General features: G+C 35.1%; 3 protein-coding genes across 6 annotated transcripts; 2 read left to right on the forward strand and 1 right to left on the reverse strand.

The window, feature by feature from the left end:
* The first annotated feature begins 815 nt into the window (after positions 1-815).
* Positions 816-5,648, forward strand: LOC132050075 (uncharacterized). Of its 3 annotated transcripts, none has more exons than XM_059441121.1 (5): positions 816-1,057; positions 2,081-2,533; positions 3,385-3,465; positions 3,556-3,934; positions 4,058-4,339. In XM_059441121.1, exons 2-4 carry the CDS (start codon positions 2,102-2,104, stop codon positions 3,931-3,933), a joined length of 891 nt encoding a protein of 296 aa, XP_059297104.1. In that variant the 5' UTR covers positions 816-1,057; positions 2,081-2,101; the 3' UTR covers position 3,934; positions 4,058-4,339. The 3 variants fall into 3 exon arrangements, with proteins under 3 accessions (XP_059297104.1, XP_059297103.1, XP_059297105.1); XM_059441120.1 differs by lacking the exon at positions 4,058-4,339 and adding an exon at positions 5,432-5,648 and having other exon boundaries at positions 817-1,057; XM_059441122.1 differs by having other exon boundaries at positions 822-1,057; positions 3,385-3,444; positions 3,556-4,339.
* A 1,942-nt stretch (positions 5,649-7,590) lies between these two features.
* On the forward strand, positions 7,591-21,135 carry LOC132050076 (dynamin-like protein ARC5). Of its 2 annotated transcripts, XM_059441125.1 has the most exons (18): positions 7,591-8,130; positions 10,326-10,490; positions 10,572-10,694; positions 10,952-11,173; positions 13,112-13,245; positions 13,343-13,435; positions 13,617-13,680; positions 13,932-13,980; positions 16,050-16,132; positions 16,647-16,804; positions 16,931-16,991; positions 18,476-18,538; positions 18,662-18,762; positions 19,434-19,491; positions 19,720-19,783; positions 19,898-20,070; positions 20,580-20,744; positions 20,831-21,135. In XM_059441125.1, exons 1-18 carry the CDS (start codon positions 7,804-7,806, stop codon positions 20,903-20,905), a joined length of 2,178 nt encoding a protein of 725 aa, XP_059297108.1. In that variant the 5' UTR covers positions 7,591-7,803; the 3' UTR covers positions 20,906-21,135. The 2 variants fall into 2 exon arrangements, with proteins under 2 accessions (XP_059297108.1, XP_059297107.1); XM_059441124.1 differs by having other exon boundaries at positions 7,596-8,130; positions 19,720-20,070.
* LOC132050077 (probable protein cornichon homolog 2) lies at positions 8,785-10,313 on the reverse strand. The gene is made up of 2 exons (XM_059441126.1): positions 9,914-10,313; positions 8,785-9,786 (listed from the first exon to the last, which is right to left on the reverse strand). Exons 1-2 carry the CDS (start codon positions 10,193-10,195, stop codon positions 9,586-9,588), a joined length of 483 nt encoding a protein of 160 aa, XP_059297109.1. The 5' UTR covers positions 10,196-10,313; the 3' UTR covers positions 8,785-9,585.
* Positions 21,136-22,597: the final 1,462 nt, after the last annotated feature.

Raw genomic sequence — 22,597 nt, forward strand, 5'->3', positions numbered from 1 at the left:
CTTTTAATTTTCTGGGAATCCGCTAATGGAACCCTCCCAAACCTTGGGATCGTCCAAGATATCCAAATAAGTCATAAATCACTATTCAAACCTACGGGAAAATTCAAACCTTCGTTTACCACACGAATATTGACTTTGGTCAACTCTTATTTTAAAATCACTATTCAACTCTTATTCTAGCTGCCTCGTGACCTGTTCAAACCATTCTCGCAAGTCATAATATGCATGTTGAACCTACAAAAAGTATCATCCGGGAAAAAAGATTTCAAATACTTAAAATGACCGGACGATTCATTACGTAAAGATTGAGTAGTAGTACTTGAATATGAACTCTAGTAGTATGATTTATATATAGGCATGATTTTATTTTGTTTAAATTAGGAATTTCCTCGACAACAGTTTTATTTCTTGAATGAATATTTTGTTTTGATGATTGTGGCGGGAATGAAAAATTATTAAGGAAATTTTACATAAATACTGTATTAGGATGTCTGTTTTTATAAGAAAAAGAAACTTAACTATAGGTTCAAAATCGACCATCCAAAATAACCAAGCCCGTTAATTAGAAACTGGAGTTAAGAAAACCGACTCAATTTGAACTTATTTAGATTAAATTTAAATTTAAATTTCTTGAATTCAAAAGATCAAAAATTCAGACTGAAATTTTCATATCCAATCTGGACGTTTCGAACTTGGTCCATAATTCTATGGCTCTATATGCTAATAAAGCAAGTTGACTTAATAATCGAACTTGGCTAATAGCATCGTTACTTTTGAAATATTGATTATATAGTCCATTTAAGTAGACTTTATCGGGGAAGCTATTGCATAGCCTCTACCGGAAAATGAAAGGCTCTGTTTTGGCAGTGTCTCTCCAAAGAGAAGGCTGACTGTTGACCGACGGACACGATAAATACCACGTCTTCTTCACAGCTACGAATTAGGGTTCACAAAATCCGCTACAGTTCTCTGAATTTCAAAATCCTCAGAATTCGCGCGATACAAAGTTCGAAGCACATTTATGAATCTGGATACATGAATTCACTTCTCCTTTGAGGTTCTCTTCTCAATTGATTGAATTTATCGTAAATTTCCTTATGAAGTTCTCAATTTCATAATTTGTTATTCGGTTTTTTCACCTTGATGTGAACGTATATACAGTAAAGCTTGAAAATCTAGCTGGAGTTCAAAATCAAAACTCAAATATCGAAAATGAGAACTGATTTTAGGTTTTGAATATGTTCATTTTACAATCTATCTCGTCGATTATTAGTCAATTTTTTTTTTTTTTGACTTTAATGTGCTTGCGATCGCAGCAAAAATTCAAGGAATTTTGTACGGTAATTATTCGAAAGCGTTTTAACTGTGAAACTGTTCATCGCATGCATTTTATTTTAATTAACGAATTAAGATCTTCCTGAGGTTTTCTTCTTAATTGATTGAACGTATATCGTAAATTTCCGATGAATTTTCTAATTTTCATGTAGTTTTTTATTTTTTTATTTTGCTAGTACTTCATTTGTCCTACAGCAAAGTTTGAAAATTTTACAGGAGCTCAAACTCAAAATAAAAAATCGAAAGTCAGAGGATCGAACTTTAGTGTAAAGATGTTTAACTAATACTATTATATTTAAATTATTTAGATTTTTCTTGTTTATGCGCTTGTGAATTGTGATTGCAGAAGAAATTGAGGATTGAACTTCAGTATAAATATGTTTTAACTAATAATTCGATTTAATTTGAAGAATTTAAGGATCGAACTTTACTGTAAGATGTTTAATTAACATTCCATTCAAATTATTGAGAATTTTGTTTTAATGCGTTTGTGATTGTGATTGCAGAAACTAACATTCGATTTAAATTGAAGAATTTGAGGACCATGTTTAACTAATAGTATTCAATTCAAAATTAGTTGGATTTTTGTTTTTATACGCTTATGACTTGTTATTGCAGAATATTCTATTTAAATTGAAGAATTTGAGGATCGAACTTTAGTATATAGATGTTTAACCAATACTAGTATTCAATTCAAAATAAGTTACATTTTTGTTGCTTATACGCTTATGACTTGTTATTGCAGAAGAAAAATCTGAAGAAGATCATGGACTTTTATTACAGTAACAGTAATGACAGCAACATTTCACCAATCAACGCTCAAAACTACATAAGCAGAGGAAACCGTTACTTGGATCCATACGCTTCATCATCAGATAATAGTACAAATAGCAGTTCTTCCAATAATAATATTCTCTCTCCTTTATCTCGATACCTTCGTTCTGGTTCGCCTGTGCCATTTACTAGCCTTTCTCGATCGCCTTTAGCTTCCATAGAGAACAATATCGAGGTGTTTAGAACTCCTGTGAAGGTTGAAGAAGATGATGTGGTGGTTATGGATGGGATTTTAGTTGAGAAGAAATATGGTGGTGTGAGAGGTACATTGACGTCATCAGATTCAGGTGGACGGTCGTCGTCATCGGAAACTTGTAGGTGGTGGGAGGATACGGGGACTTGCCGCTTTGGTTCCAATTGCCGGGTCTCTCTCTCTTTTCTACTTTCACATCTCCCTTCAATTTATGTGATAGATATTTTCTCACTTTTGGTGACGTAATTTAATAAAATTTTGAAACTAAATTATATTATATGAATTTGATATTTTAAAATTAAAGTTTATATATTTAAAAATTATATGAAAAATAACTTTTCTCATATCAATTTGGTGTTAACTATATATTTTAAAATGTTAGTCAAAATTTATGCGGTTAGTTTGAATTTCAAGACTCAAAACTTCTTTAGTTTGATCGCGAATTTTGACGTGTAATTTTTAATTTTTTTAAAAATAATTTACATTGTCAGAAACTACATAAAAAATACTCTTTCTGCCCCAATTTATGTGGCGTCTTTTGAATTTCGAGATTCAAATAAGTTATTCTTTTACTGTAAATTTTTGATATATCATTTTAATATTTTTAATTATCAATTATTGTGACTTATAGTACTTCTTACGTTGTTTCGAATATGTAAATTTTATTCAAAAAATTTAAAGTGTCTGAATACACTATCAAAATTAACAGATTTGACTCTCGAAATCTGAAAGTTGCCCCATAAATTAGAACAAAAAGAATATGCAATTTTTAAATAAGTAAATTAATTTTCAAAAAATTTAAATATCTCGAAATCCGAAGTATAAATTGGGGCAGAGAGAGTAATCCAAATGCTTGTGGAATAATCGTGAGTCATGTGGTTGTGGAATATTCGTGAGTCATGTACTGTTGAGATCAACTTTCTAGTGTTGACTGTGATCTCAACCACAAATTTTCGCATTAGTCAACTTCACTAAAATCCACAACTCTAGCATTTCTAAAACATTTATTATTGCTTAAACAGTTTGTACACGGGAAAGAAGATTTACGCCCAACTGCTTTTGCCAACAGGAATCAATCTGAGGTATTAACAATTGAACCAAATGTATACACAACTGAATTTATCTTCTTGTAGGATGATAATGTATGATTAAAATTCATTGAGATCACCTTCACATGGTTATTATGTTTGTAGGCACTGCTTAGCAGATCATGTTCATATGGACCAAGGGGTCGATCTGTTCATCACCAGGTCCACTCAACCGCATCTTCAACAGAATCAGCAGCAATGGCCACCCCTACCACCACTGTTAATAAAATTGCTGTGTCTAATAAAGACAAAGAGCCTTCAAGCAGTGAAAGTAGCACCACTTCCGCCTCTACCATTGCTATTTCTGGCACTGACTGGTGTCCCCTGGATGATAATATCGAGGTTACTTTGCCGCCTTCTGGTGAAAATTGTGTTTCCAGGGAAGATGTTAATGCTCATGTACAGACTGTTCTCTATGGTCCTTTTGGAAAGAAGCGATTGCCGGTATTCGTTGACTTTGTTGAGACTGACAACTCCCAATAAGGTAATCAAGAGCTGTTAGTTGCTTCATTATGTTCAAAAGGGTTGTAGGTGCTTTTGTTGTGTTGCAGATTTGACATCCTGAGAGTACTATCACACCACTGACAAACTCTCAAATAATTTCTAGGATATGAATGAAAAACTGGACATATATCATATAACATAGAATCGCTGATAGTGTTTCGTCTGAGACACGGAATAAAGCTGGGAACATAGCAATAGTTGATCTGAAGTGCAGGGCAGTGGTCTTGAGCCCCAAATAATCTCAGTTTACCTGAATCAAGTGTTTGTTGTTCTTGTTTTTGAATTGCTTTTCTGAATGTTGAGCTTTTTGTATCAAAGATCAACTTAACATCACCTGCATATTACGGCAGATAGTCCCTGAAATACTATGAGACTGCTTGTTTAAGGCGATTAAGTTCAAGATTTACCAACCAAGTGATATGTTTTGTTTTAGAAAAGAAAAGGATGAATTTGGTTGCTTTTTCAAAACATCCATCAAGTGAGAGAGAGAGAGAGGTATTATATTGCCTCGATCCTTGCCGTGTCAAGATTGTATTTAGGTAGTCCTCTGCAATTGTACAGTTTCTTTTGTTGTGCTACTAGTATTTTTCATTTTACACTAAAAATCAAGTAAGAGGGAGAAACTTGCTCGGGATAGAGGAAAACACTACGACTCAAATTCATAACTTGTTATTCAAATTGTGACATATTGACCATTAGAGAAGTATTCAAATTGTGATATCTTGACTATTGAAATGTCTTTGCAGAAACTTATTGTGCTAGTATTTGAAGCCAGTATAAGGTTCACAGCATCTAGCTTTAAAGTAGTAAACTCTGTTGATAATAATCAATTTCTATGGGTTTATTAGCTCAAGCCAGTAGGTTTACAAAGAATTGCTGGTCGTCCTTACAGTGTTTTAACTTTAAAACAGTCCTGAAGGTTGGCATTGATGGGTCAAAAAGGTTCAGATCCATTTCAACAGCCTTTTATTGGACAATATATCCAAAATGAAACACACATTTGCCTATGTGCGGCTGTGCGCTGTAACTATAATGTAGTAGTTTATTAGCAGTATTTATTATTCTTAATGTGATGCTTCCCAGTTTCTTTTCTATGTTTGCCTTGGTTCTAGTCAACCCCAGTGAATCATGCATTTGAATTTCGCCTCTTGTGGGTAGCAAGTCAGCATATCCTTTAAAGGAATATCCATTGTTATTATCTGTTTAAACAGCTCTGCGATAAACCCGAATCTCCACTCTTCGTCACCAAATTGGCTGAAATGATTTTTCAATGTTCAAGACAACTACCTCGACTTTAAATGATTTAGTAACTGCATACCACAATACAAAGGAAAACAGTGAATATTTAGTAGATATGATGATCTTCAATACCAATTTGCTAATACTTACTACTACTGTTAAGGCTAATATTAAGGATTCATTGCTCTGGTTTGAGCTGAAATGACGATTTTGTTCTTTTTTCCGTTTCTTTTTTCAGTTTTCATGGGACGAGTGTGCTCAAGAATAGGGAAAAGTAGATGGAAGAATAGGGGATGACCATTGTTATGCAATCTTAGCTGCAAAATTTATCTTTGTTTGCTCTCTTATTAGATGGTAACTGGGACCTTTTGATATATCAAAGCAAAAAGTTTCCTCTGGTTGGAACTGAGAGCAAGCTAAATCTCATTGGATACAAAATTTCTTTGGATAAAGGACATTTGGCATTATCTACAATCAATATATAAGACAAAAGAACCAAAAAACAAAGAGCACGAGCATTCTCGTGAAAAAAATCACTATTTTCCTTTTAAATATATATGTCTATTTTAAATTCATGAATCGCATTTATGTTTTGTAAAGTTATGATAATTGAGAAGAAAGGGATTGCTCACCTCCCCCCGAAAAAAACATGTCAACATGTCCTCATTACAACGAAAGACAAAGCTAAAAGAATCACACCACAAACCCATAAATACCTCTTTTGATAGGGAAGACATAATAATGGAAGATGATAAAGTTTCATTTACACAAACACCAATTCACTATCAATACAAGAATCATTAGGGGTAGTTTACCAAAAACGCGTCACCAATTTTCCGTTTGTACATGCCTGAATTCAGGGTCAAGACTCCAATAGTGTAGTTTTATTTATAGTATATACTAGCCGTATCTATTGTACAAGGTATAATACCGTTGATGCAAAAACTACGCTAGAACTTTCAATGAAATACAAATACCTAATATCGTAATACGTAAATTCAACATATGAAACAGATTTATTACTCATCAAACCCACCACAATTGAAGTGAAGGCGATTTGATCAAAGAGGTCTGAGACTCTGAGGTCCAATCTTCATTGCGGTGTCAAGTGTGTTTATGTCCAAGTTTTAGTATTTCCCTAGTGGTGTGTGCTGGATGGTGTAAATTTGCACCTGTTAGTGTCGTATAAATATATAAGTGCGAGAACAAACTCTGAAGTTATTTAAAAAATTAGTTGATGCAAATACTTGTGTTGTTGAGAATAGTTTGTAACTCTACTCTACAACATTTACCACCTTATACAGTTCAAATCTTAGTAGGCGTTTAGACATAAATTTGGTTAAAACTTGAAAAAAAAAAAGAAGAAGAAGCTTTTTTCAGAATTGAATAGAAAAATGGTATTTGGAAGTTGAAGTTGTGTTTGGACATGCATCTCACTTAAGGAAAAAAAAAAATAGTTGAAGTCTTGTGAGTAGAAAAAAAAAAAATTAACTTAAAAAACTGGTCAGACTTGAAAAACTTAGCTTCAAAAACTAACCAAAAACTGATTCCTATACATAACCAAACAATATTTTGAAAATTGCTTTTTAAGAAAAAGAAAAAACAATTAATGTTCAAGGGGGCCTTAATACGTGTGATTCTGTCTTACTTCATTCCTCCTCTCTATTCCTAATCTCAACCTATCTCCTAACTTAACCAAAATAAAAGAGATTAATAACTTGATTTGTTTTATTGACTATCCTTCTTTTATCTTTTCAATTTGTGTAATTTTTATTTAGAAAAGAAAACCATTGAAAAAAGGGTGGGAAAAATCCAAAATACACCTTGTCTTCTTGGCCCAATTGAAGAAAAAGAAAGCACAGCCCAATAATTCCAGTATTTTCCCAATATTTGTGTTGCTGAGATTAGATTGGAACTCAACTCTACAGTATGCACCACCAAAGTATACTGTTAAAACAGAATATTTCATAAATAGCTATACTATGGAGTGTAATTACAAAATATAGCTACAAGTATTGAATCAGGCGGAAGATATGTATCATCAGTTATATTAGGGAAAGAGCTATATTAGGTGGCGGATATCAGTTGTATCAGGTGGATATCAGCTGAAATCACGCGAAAGAGCTGTATTAGCGCATACAGTTAAGCACGTGTATTGTGTATTTACCACAAAACCCTAAATGTAGTTGTGTTTCGTAATTTTTTGCAACTATGACTATGTATTATAAATACAGTCTAAATATTTTCCATATTTTTTCTTTCAAATTTTACTATATAGTATGTGATTGTGTTTCTTTCTTTCCTCATTTCATTCTCTTTATTCCTAATCACAGCCTCTCTCTTAATTAAACTTTTCCCAAAAGAAAGGAAGAAGAAAAAAGGAAAAAGAACTTCGTTTGCTTTATTGATTATTCCTCTTTTATCTTTTTCAATAAAGAAAACCATTTGAAAACAGCAGGAAGGGAAAGATCCAAACCAGACTTTCCTTTCTTGGCCCAACTAAAGAAAAAGAAAGCACAGCCCAAGCATTCCACCATTTTCCCAATTGAGATAAAAGCTTGACAAAATAGTCAGTCACACACTCGAATCAACTCACTATTGCCTTAAAAAATGGCGGGCCAAGAAAGTACACCAGAATTGGAAGGACAATGGAGGCTATACGAAGCATACAATGAGCTACATGGTTTAGCTCAAGAATTCGACACTCCATTTGATGCACCTGCAGTGTTAGTAGTTGGTCACCAAACTGATGGGAAAAGCGCATTAGTGGAGGCTCTAATGGGGTTTCAGTTTAATCATGTTGGTGGTGGAACTAAGACTCGAAGACCTATTACACTTCATATGAAATATAACCCTGAGTTTGATACTCCACTTTGTCATCTCTTGAATGATTCTGACCCCTCTGTTTCTCTGGAAAAATCACTACAAGAAATTCAGGTAATCAAGATTATGTTATTATGAATGTGTGTTTTTTGTTGTTGTTGTTGTTGTTGTTGTGTGTGTTTTGGGGCAGTCTCAAATTATGTGTCGTGTTTCTTTGTTACATGCCCTTAAGAAAATAGTACTCCCTCCGTTCCAATTTAATTGTCTTAGTTTGACTGGACATAAAGTTAATAGAACGTAAAAAGGGACTTTTGAGTCTTATGATCCTAAATTAAAGATGTGTGTAATGTACTAAAATGTCATTTTAATCTTGTGGTTTAAAACTTGCCATGTTGGATGTTTAAATTGTCAACTTACTATATATAGAAAGAGGCATTCTTTATGGGATAGACCTAAAAGGAAAGTACGACACTTAAATTGGGACCGAGTGAATAGTAATTAGGAGGGGTTTGGCTATTTTGCCATTATTTATGTTTTAAGATATAATATCTCTTCATTTAATACTTATCTATGTGTCACTCATCTCCCCATAATTAAGGGTGTTTGTAATCTTCAATAACAATTACTACTAAGGGTTAAATGGGAAAAGAATGATACATTTCTTCTTGAACTTTTAAAATGACAAATAATTTGAGACAACTATTTTTAGAAAGCACGACAAATAATTTGAGATGGAGGGAGTAGTTTATATCCTAGTTACTCTTTCTGTCTCATTTTACGCCTCATTTGCACACTTTCCTTTTTAGTTTGTCTAAAAAGATAGTCACAATTGTATATATTTGAAAACTTTTTATGTACCATTCCTATCTTTGTTAAACTTGTTAGGAGTAGTTGAGAAAGATTACAAACCCTCAGAGACAGCAGCAGTTCTGGCATCAGAATATTGTAATTGAGCTGAGTCAACATCCTAGTCAGCATTGTTAGTTAGTTCATTAGCTGAATTGTTAGTTAGAAGTATCCCACTATGTTCTTTCATTGTTATTCAGATATATAGGCTTCGACACATTACATTGAGAATCATCAATATACATTTACACTTTGTCTAAATACAAATCTACTTCTAAACTCATCTCTTTCCTTCCATAGATTAGGTTATCTTCTCGAACTACTCTGTATAGTTCCTGACTTAACTTCTGAATCCTCGAGCAATCATAGTTCCTGCAATTCAACTATCATTGGTAGCAGAGCCACCCACTGCCCTTCGTGGCCGTCGTGCCAATGGTGACGCCGCTATGGCAGTGTTCGCCTGGGGCTAGTAATGTCTAGCCCACAGCCGTCGAGGATGCGATGCGGAGCTTGGTGGTTTGTTAGGATATTATTACAAGGAATGGTTCTTGAGTCCCACATTGGTTAAATAGGAAGATGATGTGGGAATTATATAGCTTTGGGCTCTCCCACCTCAATAGCTAGCTTTTGGGATGTGGTTCTCCTGAGGTTGTATAAAATTCTACTTCATTCATCCACAATGCTCCAAACCGTCCTAAAATCACAAACAAGATTAGGCATGAGCTACAACAAACTAATGATATAATTAGGTTTACGAGTTGTTTCAGAGATGAGGACTAGCAGCTTCTTGCTGACACCGTACCAGAATATCGAATAGGCAAGAAGTATCACAAGGTATCCAAGCTTATACAACCGTATCTTCTTTTCCCACGGAAGCTGATTGAAAATCTCAATTACATCTACCAAGTGCAGCGATCGATATAGCTGATCAAGGGTTAACATCAGTTGTCATATTATATGTTGAGATGCCAGTGCTAAGAAACAGTTAAAAGTGATTAACAACTGTCACATGCAATGGCTTTCTACATGTTTCACTAATAGATGCTTACACTTTGATATTATAATATAAGTATGGCAGACATATCAGAAACATCAACCAATGCCCTGTCACAAGATGTAGGAACCACAGCGCTCCTTGAAGAGCAAATTCTGGCACCACTACTCTGTTAATCCGAAATGCTGAATCATAAGGGTTGACATAATCATATTCAAGATCTGCCAAGCACATGAGCTGCAATAAGCAATTGCAATTGTAATTGTAATATGCTTCAAGCCCATTTATTAGGAAGATAAGACCAGTAAGAAAAGAGAGAGAAGAAATATATAAGGACATGCTGTTTATTTAAGGGTTTGGCGTAACATTGCATATTATTTAGTTTGTGTTAAAATTTTTTCCTTATACTTGTGCTAGTCAAACACCGGCATAAAGGAGTAAGTTTTTCCTGATCATATTTTTCTTGTAGGCATATATTGAGGCTGAAAATATGAGGTTGGAGAAGGAAACATGTCAGTTTTCTGCAAAAGAGATAATCATCAGAATAGAATACAAATATTGCCCCAACCTTACTATCATTGACACTCCAGGACTTGTTGCTCCAGCACCTAGTCGGAAAAATCGGGCTTTACAGGTCCAATTTTTTGCCATCATATAAAAATTGTAAAATATGAAAAACACAATTATTTGAATCTTGAGACCATATACATTTTAGGCTCAAGCTCGTGCAGTGGAGTCGTTGGTGCGAGCCAAAATGCAGCACAGAGAATTCATTATACTGTGCCTTGAAGATTGTAATGATTGGAGCAATGCAACTACGAGAAGGGTAGTAATGCAGGTAGTGCCTGTTTTTATCCTATTTGTTATAATTTTACACGTGATAAGTTATAGCCTAAATTTTGCACATTTTTTACTACAGTATGAAATGTGCTGGTAAAAATGAAGGTAAAACCCCTGCTTATATGCCGAACTAATCTATGAAGATTGATGCTTTTCCATGTCACCTTGTAAAACGCAGCATATTCAGATGTTTGTGTGCTCTTGAGTGTTTTCTATGAAGTCTTTACTTTTTTCATGTGTGGAATCATAAAACAGATTGATCCTGAGCTTTCAAGGACTGTGGTTGTTGCAACGAAGCTTGATACCAAAATACCTCAGTTTGCACGAGCTTCTGATGTGGAAGTTTTCCTGTCGCCACCAGCCAGTACACTTGATGGATTTATGTTGGGTGATTCTCCTTTTTTTACATCTGTCCCTTCTGGGAGAGTTGGTTTAGGAGCTGAATCAGTTTTCAGATCCAATGATGAGTTCAAACAGGTTCAATTTCGGACCTCTCAAGCCCCATGTTCGTATGGTTTTTTTTTTTTTTCCTATGAAAAAGATATCATAATGGGGGAACATTACTTGAAATTGGTGCTGCATCTTTGAGTGAAAAACAAACTGCATTTCAATCTGGGTTCATTTTGGCATTTCATAGGATTACTGAGTGTGACCGGGCTTTCTCCAAGTTAACTCCTTCTCGTGTGGTTGGGAGCGCTAAGGGTAAAAAATCCATGTTGACCACGTAAAAGATCATTAAGTATGTAGTAGAGATTTTGTGATACTTCACTGTGTACCATTTGATTTTGGTTTTTTCGGCTCTTCACAGAAACGATGACTAAGGAGAGTGCAATATTGACTTTCAGTTCCTTGGTTGTATCAATAATCGTTTGTAGCAGAACACCAAAACATAGTGCACATCTGGGAATTGGTGAGCGAGCTGCTGGTCAATTAACTAATCCAACTGTAAAGAGCACAAAAGCTCTTAATATGCAATTCCAACCTATTTTTAAGAATACAACAACGATTTAGGTTAAACTAGTGATGTGGCTTGTGTGACTTTGAAAAGGTTCTTTTTAGTATCAGTCATGCAATAACTTGAGAATCTCTAGATAAAATGCATGTTATAATACAGTCTAACAAAGTCTCTCACCATTGGTTCTGTATAACATAGTGTTGATCTAAGTTGCGCGGACTCTTCCTTTTTTAGCCGCACTCATCTCGACACGGGATGGGTGCGGGTGTGGGATATGTCTCGGATATGGTCAACCAACTTCGGATACTTTGACCGGAGTCCATGGACAAATTTGGGGGGAAAATTGACATTTTGATTTATCAAAATGAAAGATAAAACAAATTTAAGACGAGGGAAATGGCATACCTTCAATATTATAGCCCTTCTGTCTCATATTCGTTGCTTCATGTTCCAGGCGAAAGTCGAAACAGAGAGAAACCAAGAATTCAAAGGGTCGTGTTCTTTATAGCTCTATTTTTATAATTTTGAATTTTCTTAGCCGAATCCCTGCACCCGTATCCATAACTGGATCCGCATCCCCAGATCTTAAAATTTAGATTTTGCCGAATCCGACACTCGGATCTGTACCCGTGTCCGAGCAACTTGGGTGTTGATATCACAATGCATGTTATCAGGAAAGGTTTTCTGCTTTTTTTTTATTGGTAGTCTTCTGAAGGGGGATCCTTGGAAAAGGTAAAGTTGTCTCCTTGTAACCTATAATTCACGGATCCGAGCAACTGATGCCTTGGGGGGGGGGGGGGGGCACTTCCCGGACCCTGCATGAATGTAATGCTTCCTGCATCGAGCTGCCTTTTTGATTAGTAGTCTTTTGCCAATTTTTATTTTTTGATAAAGTAATTTTTATTAATGTGGGATAAATACTGTTACACCCTGTATGCTGAAAATTAAAGAACCTACACCATGATATGGTTGTCTAAAAATGACATCCAATCTTCAACACGAAGAGGAATTTCATGGGTGCACCAAAAATTACGAATAAAAGGTTCTTTCTCAAGTGTACAAAATCATTTTCCATCCCCTTAAAAGCTCTTTTGTTTCTTTTTCCACAAGACCAAATCATGATGGCTAGCGAAGCACGTCCCAGGCTCTGCGTCTTCCTTTCTTCTAGGTTACCAGCAAATTCAGGATTATTTTATCGTTTCAAGTGTGTTACGTTATTGTAGGAGCTACTTAGATCTTGTTAGCTGCAGTTCAAAAAGCTGCAGATGAGCCTGAATCAATTATAACAAAATCTGATGAGCTATTTACTTGAGGTGTACATTTACGATTAGAAAGAAAAAATAAACAAATTATATGAATCTGTTTGACTGGTATACCATTATGATTCCATGTTGAATGTGGATGACTAGATCTAGGTTGTAATATCCTGTGGAATGCATTTTTATTGCTGTGATTGACAGGCTATTTCTTCAAGGGAGGTGGAAGATTTAGTAGCATTGGAGGATAAGTTGGGCAGAGCACTTTCAAAGCACGAAAGAAGCAGAATAGGTGTTAACAGCCTTAGGCTGTTCTTGGAGGAGTTGCTCCTGAAAAGGTACATTTTTTTCTCCTTTTTTGGTATGCCTCAAGTCTTTCATTTGATCTCTCATTAGATTCTGAAACTTTAACCTTCGAAATGTAATGCTACCCAGGTACATGGACAGTGTGCCATCAATAATTCCCCTGCTCGAGAAAGAGTACCGGAGCAGCACTAGAAAGCTGAGTGAATTAGATCAACAACTCAGGTTTGCAGCTACTCTCTTAGGCTGGACAATGCAGAAGGGACAATTTTACGTGGCAATGATGCATATTTCATCTTAACTGTTCATAGAGGGATCTATTGTCATTTTTCCTGGCAAGAATATTTAATGTATCTCTGTTATCTTTATATACTTTTCCAATTTGATATTTATTCGTCTGTTCCAGCTCTTTGAATGAAGCAAAACTGAAGGAGAAAGGAAGAATTTTCCATGATCTATTTCTGACCAAGGTGTAAAGTTTGTCCCAAACCAGTATATACCTAAATTCTATCTTCATCACACAATATCTTTTTTCTTTTATATTGAGGGGAAAGGCCATCCTTCAAGTGGTCCAATTTAGTTTATACACTGGTCATTGTTCTTTTGCTTGCCTAATGGTTCTTACTGTTCACTTTGGTCTTACCGTTAGCTTATTCTTAAAAGTTAATTGGCGTTGTTTTGGTAGATAAGCGACCCTAACTGAAGTTTGATTGTTTCTCAGTTGTCACTGCTGTTGAAAGGAACGGTTATTGCACCACCAGACAAATTCGGTAAATTATGACCCAGCTTGGTGTTCTGATCTATAAAGGCTGTATCTTTTAAAAGCATTACCTGACGTTACTTTCAATTTTAGCAATTGAAGTTTTCTTTCTTGACATAAACCAAGAGTGACCATATTTTCTTTACTTTTCTTCTCCTCTCCAATGATCATTTGTCTTTCTCTGGAGATGGTTCCTTAATATGGAGTTCACTGGAAGTGTAAATCATTTTCTGCAAAGTAACTTGCCTTAAATTTTGTATCTTGGAATGCCATTTTCATAAAATTGAAGATTTTAGATGTGTAGACTTTCAAGAACGAGAAGGTTGGAGATGCAAAAATAAATTGACTATATGGAGTATTTAATTTTAGATTTCATGTTATTTGTTTCTGTCCCACTTATTCAGTCTAGTTCTAAGTTTTTAGTCAAAATCCACAACTTAACACTATTAGCTAGGTTCCATTTAGTTTGATTTGGGTCTCTTTTTCTGGCTTTCTTTAGTTGCCTCAAATCTCACTTTGTAATTCTTATGTTTGAAAATTCTACTGTCTTCTCACTTTTGTTTCTACAACCAACTAATAATTCCTACTCAGTGAACAGGAAAAATGCATGTTATGAATATACCAGCTTGAAGATTAACTAATTCTACAGCAGAATAAAAATAACATGTCACAAAGTAATCATAAACTTTAAAAGGCTTGTGGACCATATCTTAAAGGTTTTAAAACAATCTGAACAAGCAAACAAATGCAGTAGTTTACTCTGAGGAGCCCTACTTAGTATTAGCACTTAAAAGTTCTATGATTAAAGCTATGACTTAATTCTTGTTTAATTGGTGTGTCCAGCTTACCAAAAGTTAAGCTGTTAGAGAGGGGACATATTATATGGATAGTTATTTATGTTAGATGTGCAACACGTTCCATCACGTACGGGCATAATTCGTTTTCATCGGCAAATTATTTAGAAGTTTGTTTTACCTTACAAAAAAAGTACTTAGAAGTTCATTTTGATAATGGCGACGGTGTGAATTGAACTCCGCACCTCTGCCTGCTTTGAAATTATGAAAAGAAAAAGGACCTTAGCCTTAACCTTAAAAACTAGCCCATAAAGTGAGAATTATCAAACTCCATACTATGAGACTTACAACCATATCCTCAACCAATATGCAGTTAAACTAGTATTAGAGTCAGACCCATCCCTAGTATTGAGTTACCCAAAGTTGGACCCCCCTATTACGTTATCCACGTGTGAGATGTCCCTTCCTTAGTGTTTGTATAGGGGTGGAGGGGAAAAGAAAGGGTGTTAGAGTGCCGCATTGGCTGAAAGTATGGGCCATAATATCCTTATATAGTCTTGGACAATTCTCACATCATGAACTAATTTTGGGGTTGAGTTGAGCCCAAGATTCATTTTCTTAACAATCTCGTTGCAATATTCACAAAGAATATTGAAAATGACATTGAAAAAAAAAAAAAAAAAAAAACTCGCATAAAATAAGCACGACTGGGCTGCTGGCCTTCTGCCATTACTCCATAGCCGATGGCTATGACACTAGGATCAAGGTCCATGAGGGTGATCACTCAGCAGAGAGTGCATGGGCAGCAGCAGCAGCATGAAACAAAAATTGAAGACGTCAAAACTGAAACTAAGACGTCAAGGAGTGAAAGACTAAAGAAACAAAGTTAAAGTGGCAGAGTGACATTAAAGATTGACTGGAACTTTGGACTAGGAAACCAAAGAAAGTAGTAGAGTAGGAAATGAGAAACCCTACTGGGCTGTGGCCTGTAGGCTCAGTGAATATTCTATGTGTGTGTGTGTGTGTGTGTGTGTGTGTATGTATAGAATAAATAGATGTATTATTCTATCTTGTGATATTTTAATTGGGGTTTCCAGTATTTTGGTTATTTAAAAAGATGGAAAGTGAACCGTAACAACAGGAGCGAAACTGACCTAATTAACCCAATTGGAAAAGGTGTTTTTTATGATAAAGTCAAACTGCACACTTCTAATATTTTTGGAGGCAGAAGCCTACTTAATATATGTTTGAGTTTCAGCAAACTCAACTCTGTGTATGGATGCAGGGGAAACCCTACAAGATGAGAGGGTCAATGGAGGGGCATTCATTGGATCTGATGGTCTTCAGTTCCCACACAAACTGATACCTGTAAGCATTTATTTATTTGTAAATTTTGATTAGTTTTTAATCCCGTGGTTAGATTAAAAAATTTGGAAGTGGATACTTAGACATGCAATGCACATGCGAGAGCTGCTTGAGGCACATCATATATTGTCGTTCCAGTGATTCTTATATCCTTGAGGCGAGATTGGGTCATTTAATTGGTTTCAATGGGAAGCAAATTGCATATATTAGACCACTTTGTTCTGCAGGTGTTGTTTACAAGATTGAAACACTTTAGCAGTTCCCTAGTAAATATTAGATGCTGGTTCCTAAGCTGTTTCCACAAGTCATTCAATTTTTCATCTTCAAAGCTGTTTACTAGGAGTATTTGTTTAAATTGGAGCTGAAAGAGGAGAGTGAATCACTTTCAACATGTCTTAATTATCTGCTTACTAGCTATGTTATCGACTCAGACAAGTCTATCTAGACTTCTGGCAAAAGGCTTTACCACGAGTTTCGTCAAAATTGCTATTTGTGAAGTTATTGTTATCCCTTGCAGAATGCAGGTATGCGTCTTTATGGAGGTGCCCAATATCATCGTGCAATGGCTGAGTTTCGTTTTGTTGTTGGAGGAATTAAATGCCCCCCAATTACACGGGAAGAAATAGTGAATGCATGTGGAGTTGAAGACATTCATGATGGAACTAATTATTCCAGGTGCCTATACACTTGGAGTTCACTTGAAAGCACGATTTTACATTTAATGTCTAGGTTTGCCTTTTATTCTCTGATCCCTGTTTACTAATTTCTTGTTTCACCTTGCTTGAAACATTGAGCATTTAGAACAGCCTGTGTAATTGCTGTTGCCAAGGCTCGTGATACATTTGAACCTTTCCTTCATCAGGTAACTTAGTGCTATTTTTTATTTATTATTATTTTCTGAATATTCTGTAATTTCTAATTGTTATCTGTTATGGAGTTAAATCATCTGTAATTCATATATGCTAGATGGTGAATTGATTCTAGTCTCAGCTAAGTTATGTAGGGGTAGGGCTAGACAAGTATTCTAAGTTTTTGTGAGAGAACCATATCTCAATGAGAGTGACTAAGATAGTTGTTTCTTCTAGAACTTATGATGTGGCAGTTATGACTACAGTACAAGGGTGAAGAATCTTCACAGCATTCATATTTACATTGGATACTTAAATATCGATCATCACCGCCCCTAGGCCACCTTCTTTTCCAAAACACCTCCCCATATGGGTAGACTCTGAGAATATAGATCCCTACATTAAATATAGCAATCAGTTTCTCAAATTGTCATGTGCCAAGAAGAAGTTGGGATATGTAATATGGGCTGAAGCTGAGCTTAAGTTAGGGAAAGAAAGAGAATGTGTCGCAAATTTTAAATGTCGATCTATATTGTAGCTTGTAACGAACATGCAATTCCTCTAGGGGTGTTCATGGTTCGGTTTGGGTCGGTTATTGGTTAAAACCATAACCAAACCAATTTAGTCGGTTTTTAAATGTCTAAAACCATAACCAAACCAAGTAAAATAATAACCACCGGTTTGGTTATTGTCGGTTTGGTTCGGTTTGGTTCGGTTTTTCAATTTATGACTAGCCGTGACAATTCAAATATTCTCTCTCTACATTCTTCAAATTTCTTATGAAGCTCTTTTTTCCTCACGGCCCACAAGGGCGAACTTTGCTGCATATTGAGGGAAATACATGCTGATGGCAATGTAAAATGAAAAGAGATAGTAGGATTTTTACTTTTTACCCTTATGCATACGACTTATTAGAGTTGGGCTTGGATTGTTGGACTTGGACATATTCTTTTAAGACATGGGCCTTAAAAATAAGTAGACCAAAATTAAATTAATAATTAAAAGGTATAAAATATCTTTAATTATTTATGAAAAGTTAATATTATACATATAAATAATTATAAATTTTATGTATATAATTATCGGTTTGGTTCGGTTATTTATTCGGTTATTTTTTACTATAACCATAACCAAACCAAATACTATCGGTTTTTCAAATTTAAAACCAAACCAAACCAAACCAAACCAAATGTCGGTTTGGTTAAATTTTCGGTTTGGTTTTGGTTTTAACCAAAACTGTGAACAGCCCTAAATTCCTCTATGAAAAGAACATTTTTAGTTGGAGATAGCACGAGCTGTGCATCAGTTATGATATGTTGCAAAATGATAGTTGATGAAGTTGGCTGGAGAAAATTCATCAGGAATAAAAGTTTTAGGCATGTTACAGATCTATAATAATCTCAGTAAATTTTCTTGCTTTTTCTATTATCATTTCATTCTTCTTATTACTCTCCCATGTTTATGTAAGTTAACCAAGTCTGCCATCGTTTGTTTACAGTTGGGTTGCAGATTATCGCACATTCTGAAACGGTTACTTCCAATTGCTGTTTATCTTCTTCAGGTACAAATTACTTTTGTATTGCTTGTTTGTTGTTCTTCCCTTGCAATATTTGAAGATTCATGCAAGTAATGTCGTCATGTTCCTCTGAAAACTAATGCTTTGGTGTTTGACTTGTTTCCACAGAAAGAAGGGGAGTACCTGAGCGGCCATGATGTATTTCTGAGGCGTGTAGCAGATGCCTTCAACAATTTTGCAGAATCCACTGAAAAATCATGCCGTGAAAAGTAAATGATTTTCTCCATCTATACTCATATATTCAAATTACTTTTGCCAATCATCGTTGCGTAGAATAGCTTGTTGTGTTCATAAGGTTCTTCTGCTCCAACTGTCTAAACCCAAATGATCCTAGTTTTTTTTTTTGTTTTTTTTTATAATTTCTTTTAGTTTCTTTAATTTGTGATGGTTATCATTGACTGTGTCTAAGATATCAGACTTCAATATCTTGAGATAATTTACTTGATTCCCCCTCCTCTTTCTATCAGTTTTATTGTAACTATTATGTTCCATAACATAAGGTGGTGTAAACTTATGTGTTTGAATAAAAATACTTTTATCTTGGTAAGCTTGTTATTTCTGTTTTCTCTTTTGATAAAACCAGGATCTAAATTTCAATTGTTGCCATTACTAACTTTTGTGCTTCCAGATATCCCAGTGAGCTTACCAGTTTATAAGAATGAATGTCTTCGAAATCTCTATTCTTTCAATTTTATATTTTTGGTTCCCATTATGCATTCTTGGTTTTGTATCTCCTCACCTTTTTGCAGCATGAGCTCTGAAACTTCATTTTCATGCTCAGACAAGATACTTCTCGTGTGCATTTCAGATATGCCAAGAAAAATGCTTTAGTTCAGAATTTGATTAATAGCTAGTCTTTTGTTGTTTATGTGTGTTTCAGGTGCATGGAGGATTTAGTGAGCACCACCCGCTATGTGTCATGGTCCCTCCACAATAAGGTCAGCTTACTGCATGTAAATTAAAATTTAATGGTCGTTGACCCATGAACTAATCTTTCATCGATCGTTGGGTTTCATAGTTTTTTGAATTGATAGGATTAGTGAATATATGAGGTAAACATAGTGGCTGCCATGCATCATTTGCTTTGGTAACAATCTGTTCACTGTCTTCCTCCTATAAATCTTTGCTGGTCTAATGTATCTGCATCTGTACTGTTATCCTTTCAGAATCGGGCAGGATTACGTCAATTCCTGGATTCATTTGGTGGATCTGAGCAGTCTGCCATTATTGGTAATTCCACACCTAATGGTCTTTCTCAAGATTTGTCAACTGCGTCTGTAGCCAGCGATAACAAGCAGGATGTTAAGCCCCGGACAGATGTAAAGCTCAGTCATTTGGCTTCAGGGAATGATTCAAATATGACTACTCAGACAACAGAAACAAGACTGGCTGACCTTTTAGATAGCACACTTTGGAACAGGAGGCTTGCCCCTTCTTCTGAAAGAATTGTTTATGCCTTGGTTCAACAAATATTTCATGGCATAAGAGAATACTTCCTGGCATCAACAGAACTAAAGGTACGCTTTTCTCAGCAGAACTAAATATCCATGGCTACGAGAATATTTAATGAGTTGAGATCTTAATGACTCAGATAAATTATATGCATTCAGATGTCGAGAAAACAAACAATCTTAAATGTCAAATTCAGAGACAATATCTGTGTAAGATTCAGACTTTTAATCTTTAAAAAAGAAAAGGGCACTTACAGTTACCAGTTTCAAAAAAAAAAAAAAAAGAGAAGAAAAGGGGACTTAAGTCTTAATCCCAAGTAAATTGTTAATACTATCTTACCATTAAATTGCTAGTAGTTATATGGAAGTCTGAGTGATATCACTAACTTGATAATCAGAGTATCAGACACCAGCTTGGACCCTATCCCTAGAGGTTGTATCATCCTTCTATATTGGAGCAAATGCAATTCAATTATGTTTGATCATTTGCTTGTTCGAAAATCAATTCATATCAAGTTTGGTTGCTTCTACTTCCTCTTTTTGTTTGTATTCTAAGAAATTGTTGTTATCTGCAGTTCAACTGTTTTCTCCTCATGCCTGTTGTTGACAAGTTGCCTGCAATGCTTCGTGAGGACTTAGAATCTGCTTTTGAAGATGATTTAGATAATGTTTTTGACATCACTAACCTGCGACATTCAGTAGCGCAAGACAAGCGGCAAACTGAAATTGAGCTAAAAAGGGTATCTATTCTCCTCTTTCCTGTGTATTTGTCAATCTTGGAGTTCTTTCTCCCTTTTGGTTTCCTAAACCTTGACAAAATTTGTAGGTACAAAAGCTTAAAGAGAAATTTCGCTACATTCACGGGCAACTTAATTCACAGCAGGCCAAGTTTGGGCAGTAGCTGATTCATCAGTTGTTGATGTCTCCTTCCTGAAGGGTACTAAATGCAAGAGTAACATTCTGTAATTATGCCTGTCCAATGCATGCTTCATTTTATTAGATTGAATGAAGAAATGACAATGCATCTTGTAAATGATTGAAACTTCTATTATGATTCCCTTGTATTCACATCTGAAGGCTGTTAAATTAGCCAAAACTATACTAGATAATTGCTTGAATTATGCTCTTCAATTGGTTTTTGTCCCTTTATTTTGTCAAGGCTGAAATATGACTTCATCCTATAATCTATTACTCTCTAGATGATATTATATGATGATTCATTGAACAGTACAATTTAGCTAATAGACATGTACAACTTCGTTTGCATCCGTGTTCTATTGTTCATAAGAGCTTCGTACCATAACATAATCCTCGTTCTATCTTGATCAGTATTCACTTGGAAAAAATCTCCTTATCAGCATGAACTCTTGTTATCTTCTTTTGGAGGAGAAATATATATAAGATGAGAAGATGCCGATGCTTGTGTTTCTGAATAGTCTTGATTCGACTGTGAGTTACTCTTATCTTTTCTTGCAAACTAAACCTCTTAAGAGTTTAGAAATCCCGAAGCAGGAATGGGACCGGAAGTGTGCTCAACGTCTTCCAAACAAAAGGTAGCCGGAAACATAGGTCTCGTCTCGCCTAAATATTGGTGTCACAAGCAAGTAATGAACTACAGTTTGCAAAAATTGGCTGGAAACAAACGCCGAGATTGAGCGTCTATTATCATGTCTTAACCTCTAACATGTAATCATCTTTTTCTCAGTTACAAACCTGAAATCCTCTAAATTTTCCTTAAAACTTGCAACTTTACGTTCTTCTAGGGTGTTTTTGAGAGACTAAGTGGAAAGAGAAACATTGTTTAGAAACTATTGATATGAGTATATGCTGATAAGATGTATTTCACATTATTCCAGTTAGAAAGGAGGAGATGTTATAGAACTTCCAAACAGGTTCTGCTAAATCAATCGTTGCACTGTTTGATGGGGAACACCTGACGAAAAAAGAAGTTTTTTTTGGAAATGTGGTCTTAAATATGTCATTATATTTTTGTGGGTCTGAAAGCATGACATTAATTAAGGAAGAGCTATTCTATAATTTTAGAATGTGTAACATTGATAAAAGACATGGTTTCAGACTTTCAGCCTATGAACGAATTGCTTTATTAATATTCATACTTAAATGTAGCTATTTTCTGAGTTTCATCAAGGTTCTATTAATTTGCTGTTTTTGGACATTTAGTTTATCACTACCTCACTCACTGTTCCAAGTGTCTCCTGTTAGTGTCAAGTTTTTATGATGACAATTTTACTTGTGCAGGTATAGAAATTAAATCACATAAGGAATATATGTGAAACAAAACAAACCCAACAACTTGAAGCCTACAGAGTAGCCCAACGAAATGGGCTCACTCGACATATGGCTTCCTAGCCCAAACGTGGTTAGGGCAACCAGCTGTAATATCTTTCAAAAGAAGGAAATCACATCTCGCAATTTAAAGAGGAATTATTTCATATCTTTCAAAAAAAATATCAAAGAAGGAAATCACATCCGCAATTTTTAAAGAGGAATTATTTCAAGAAAGATCAAATCATTTCAAGAAGGAAAAATATCAAAGGCATATCTCTACGAGGTGTAAGAAATCTACCGCCGC

The sequence above is a fragment of the Lycium ferocissimum genome, chromosome 3, assembly GCF_029784015.1.
Source record: "Lycium ferocissimum isolate CSIRO_LF1 chromosome 3, AGI_CSIRO_Lferr_CH_V1, whole genome shotgun sequence".
In the NCBI taxonomy this organism is placed as follows: Eukaryota; Viridiplantae; Streptophyta; class Magnoliopsida; order Solanales; family Solanaceae; genus Lycium; species Lycium ferocissimum.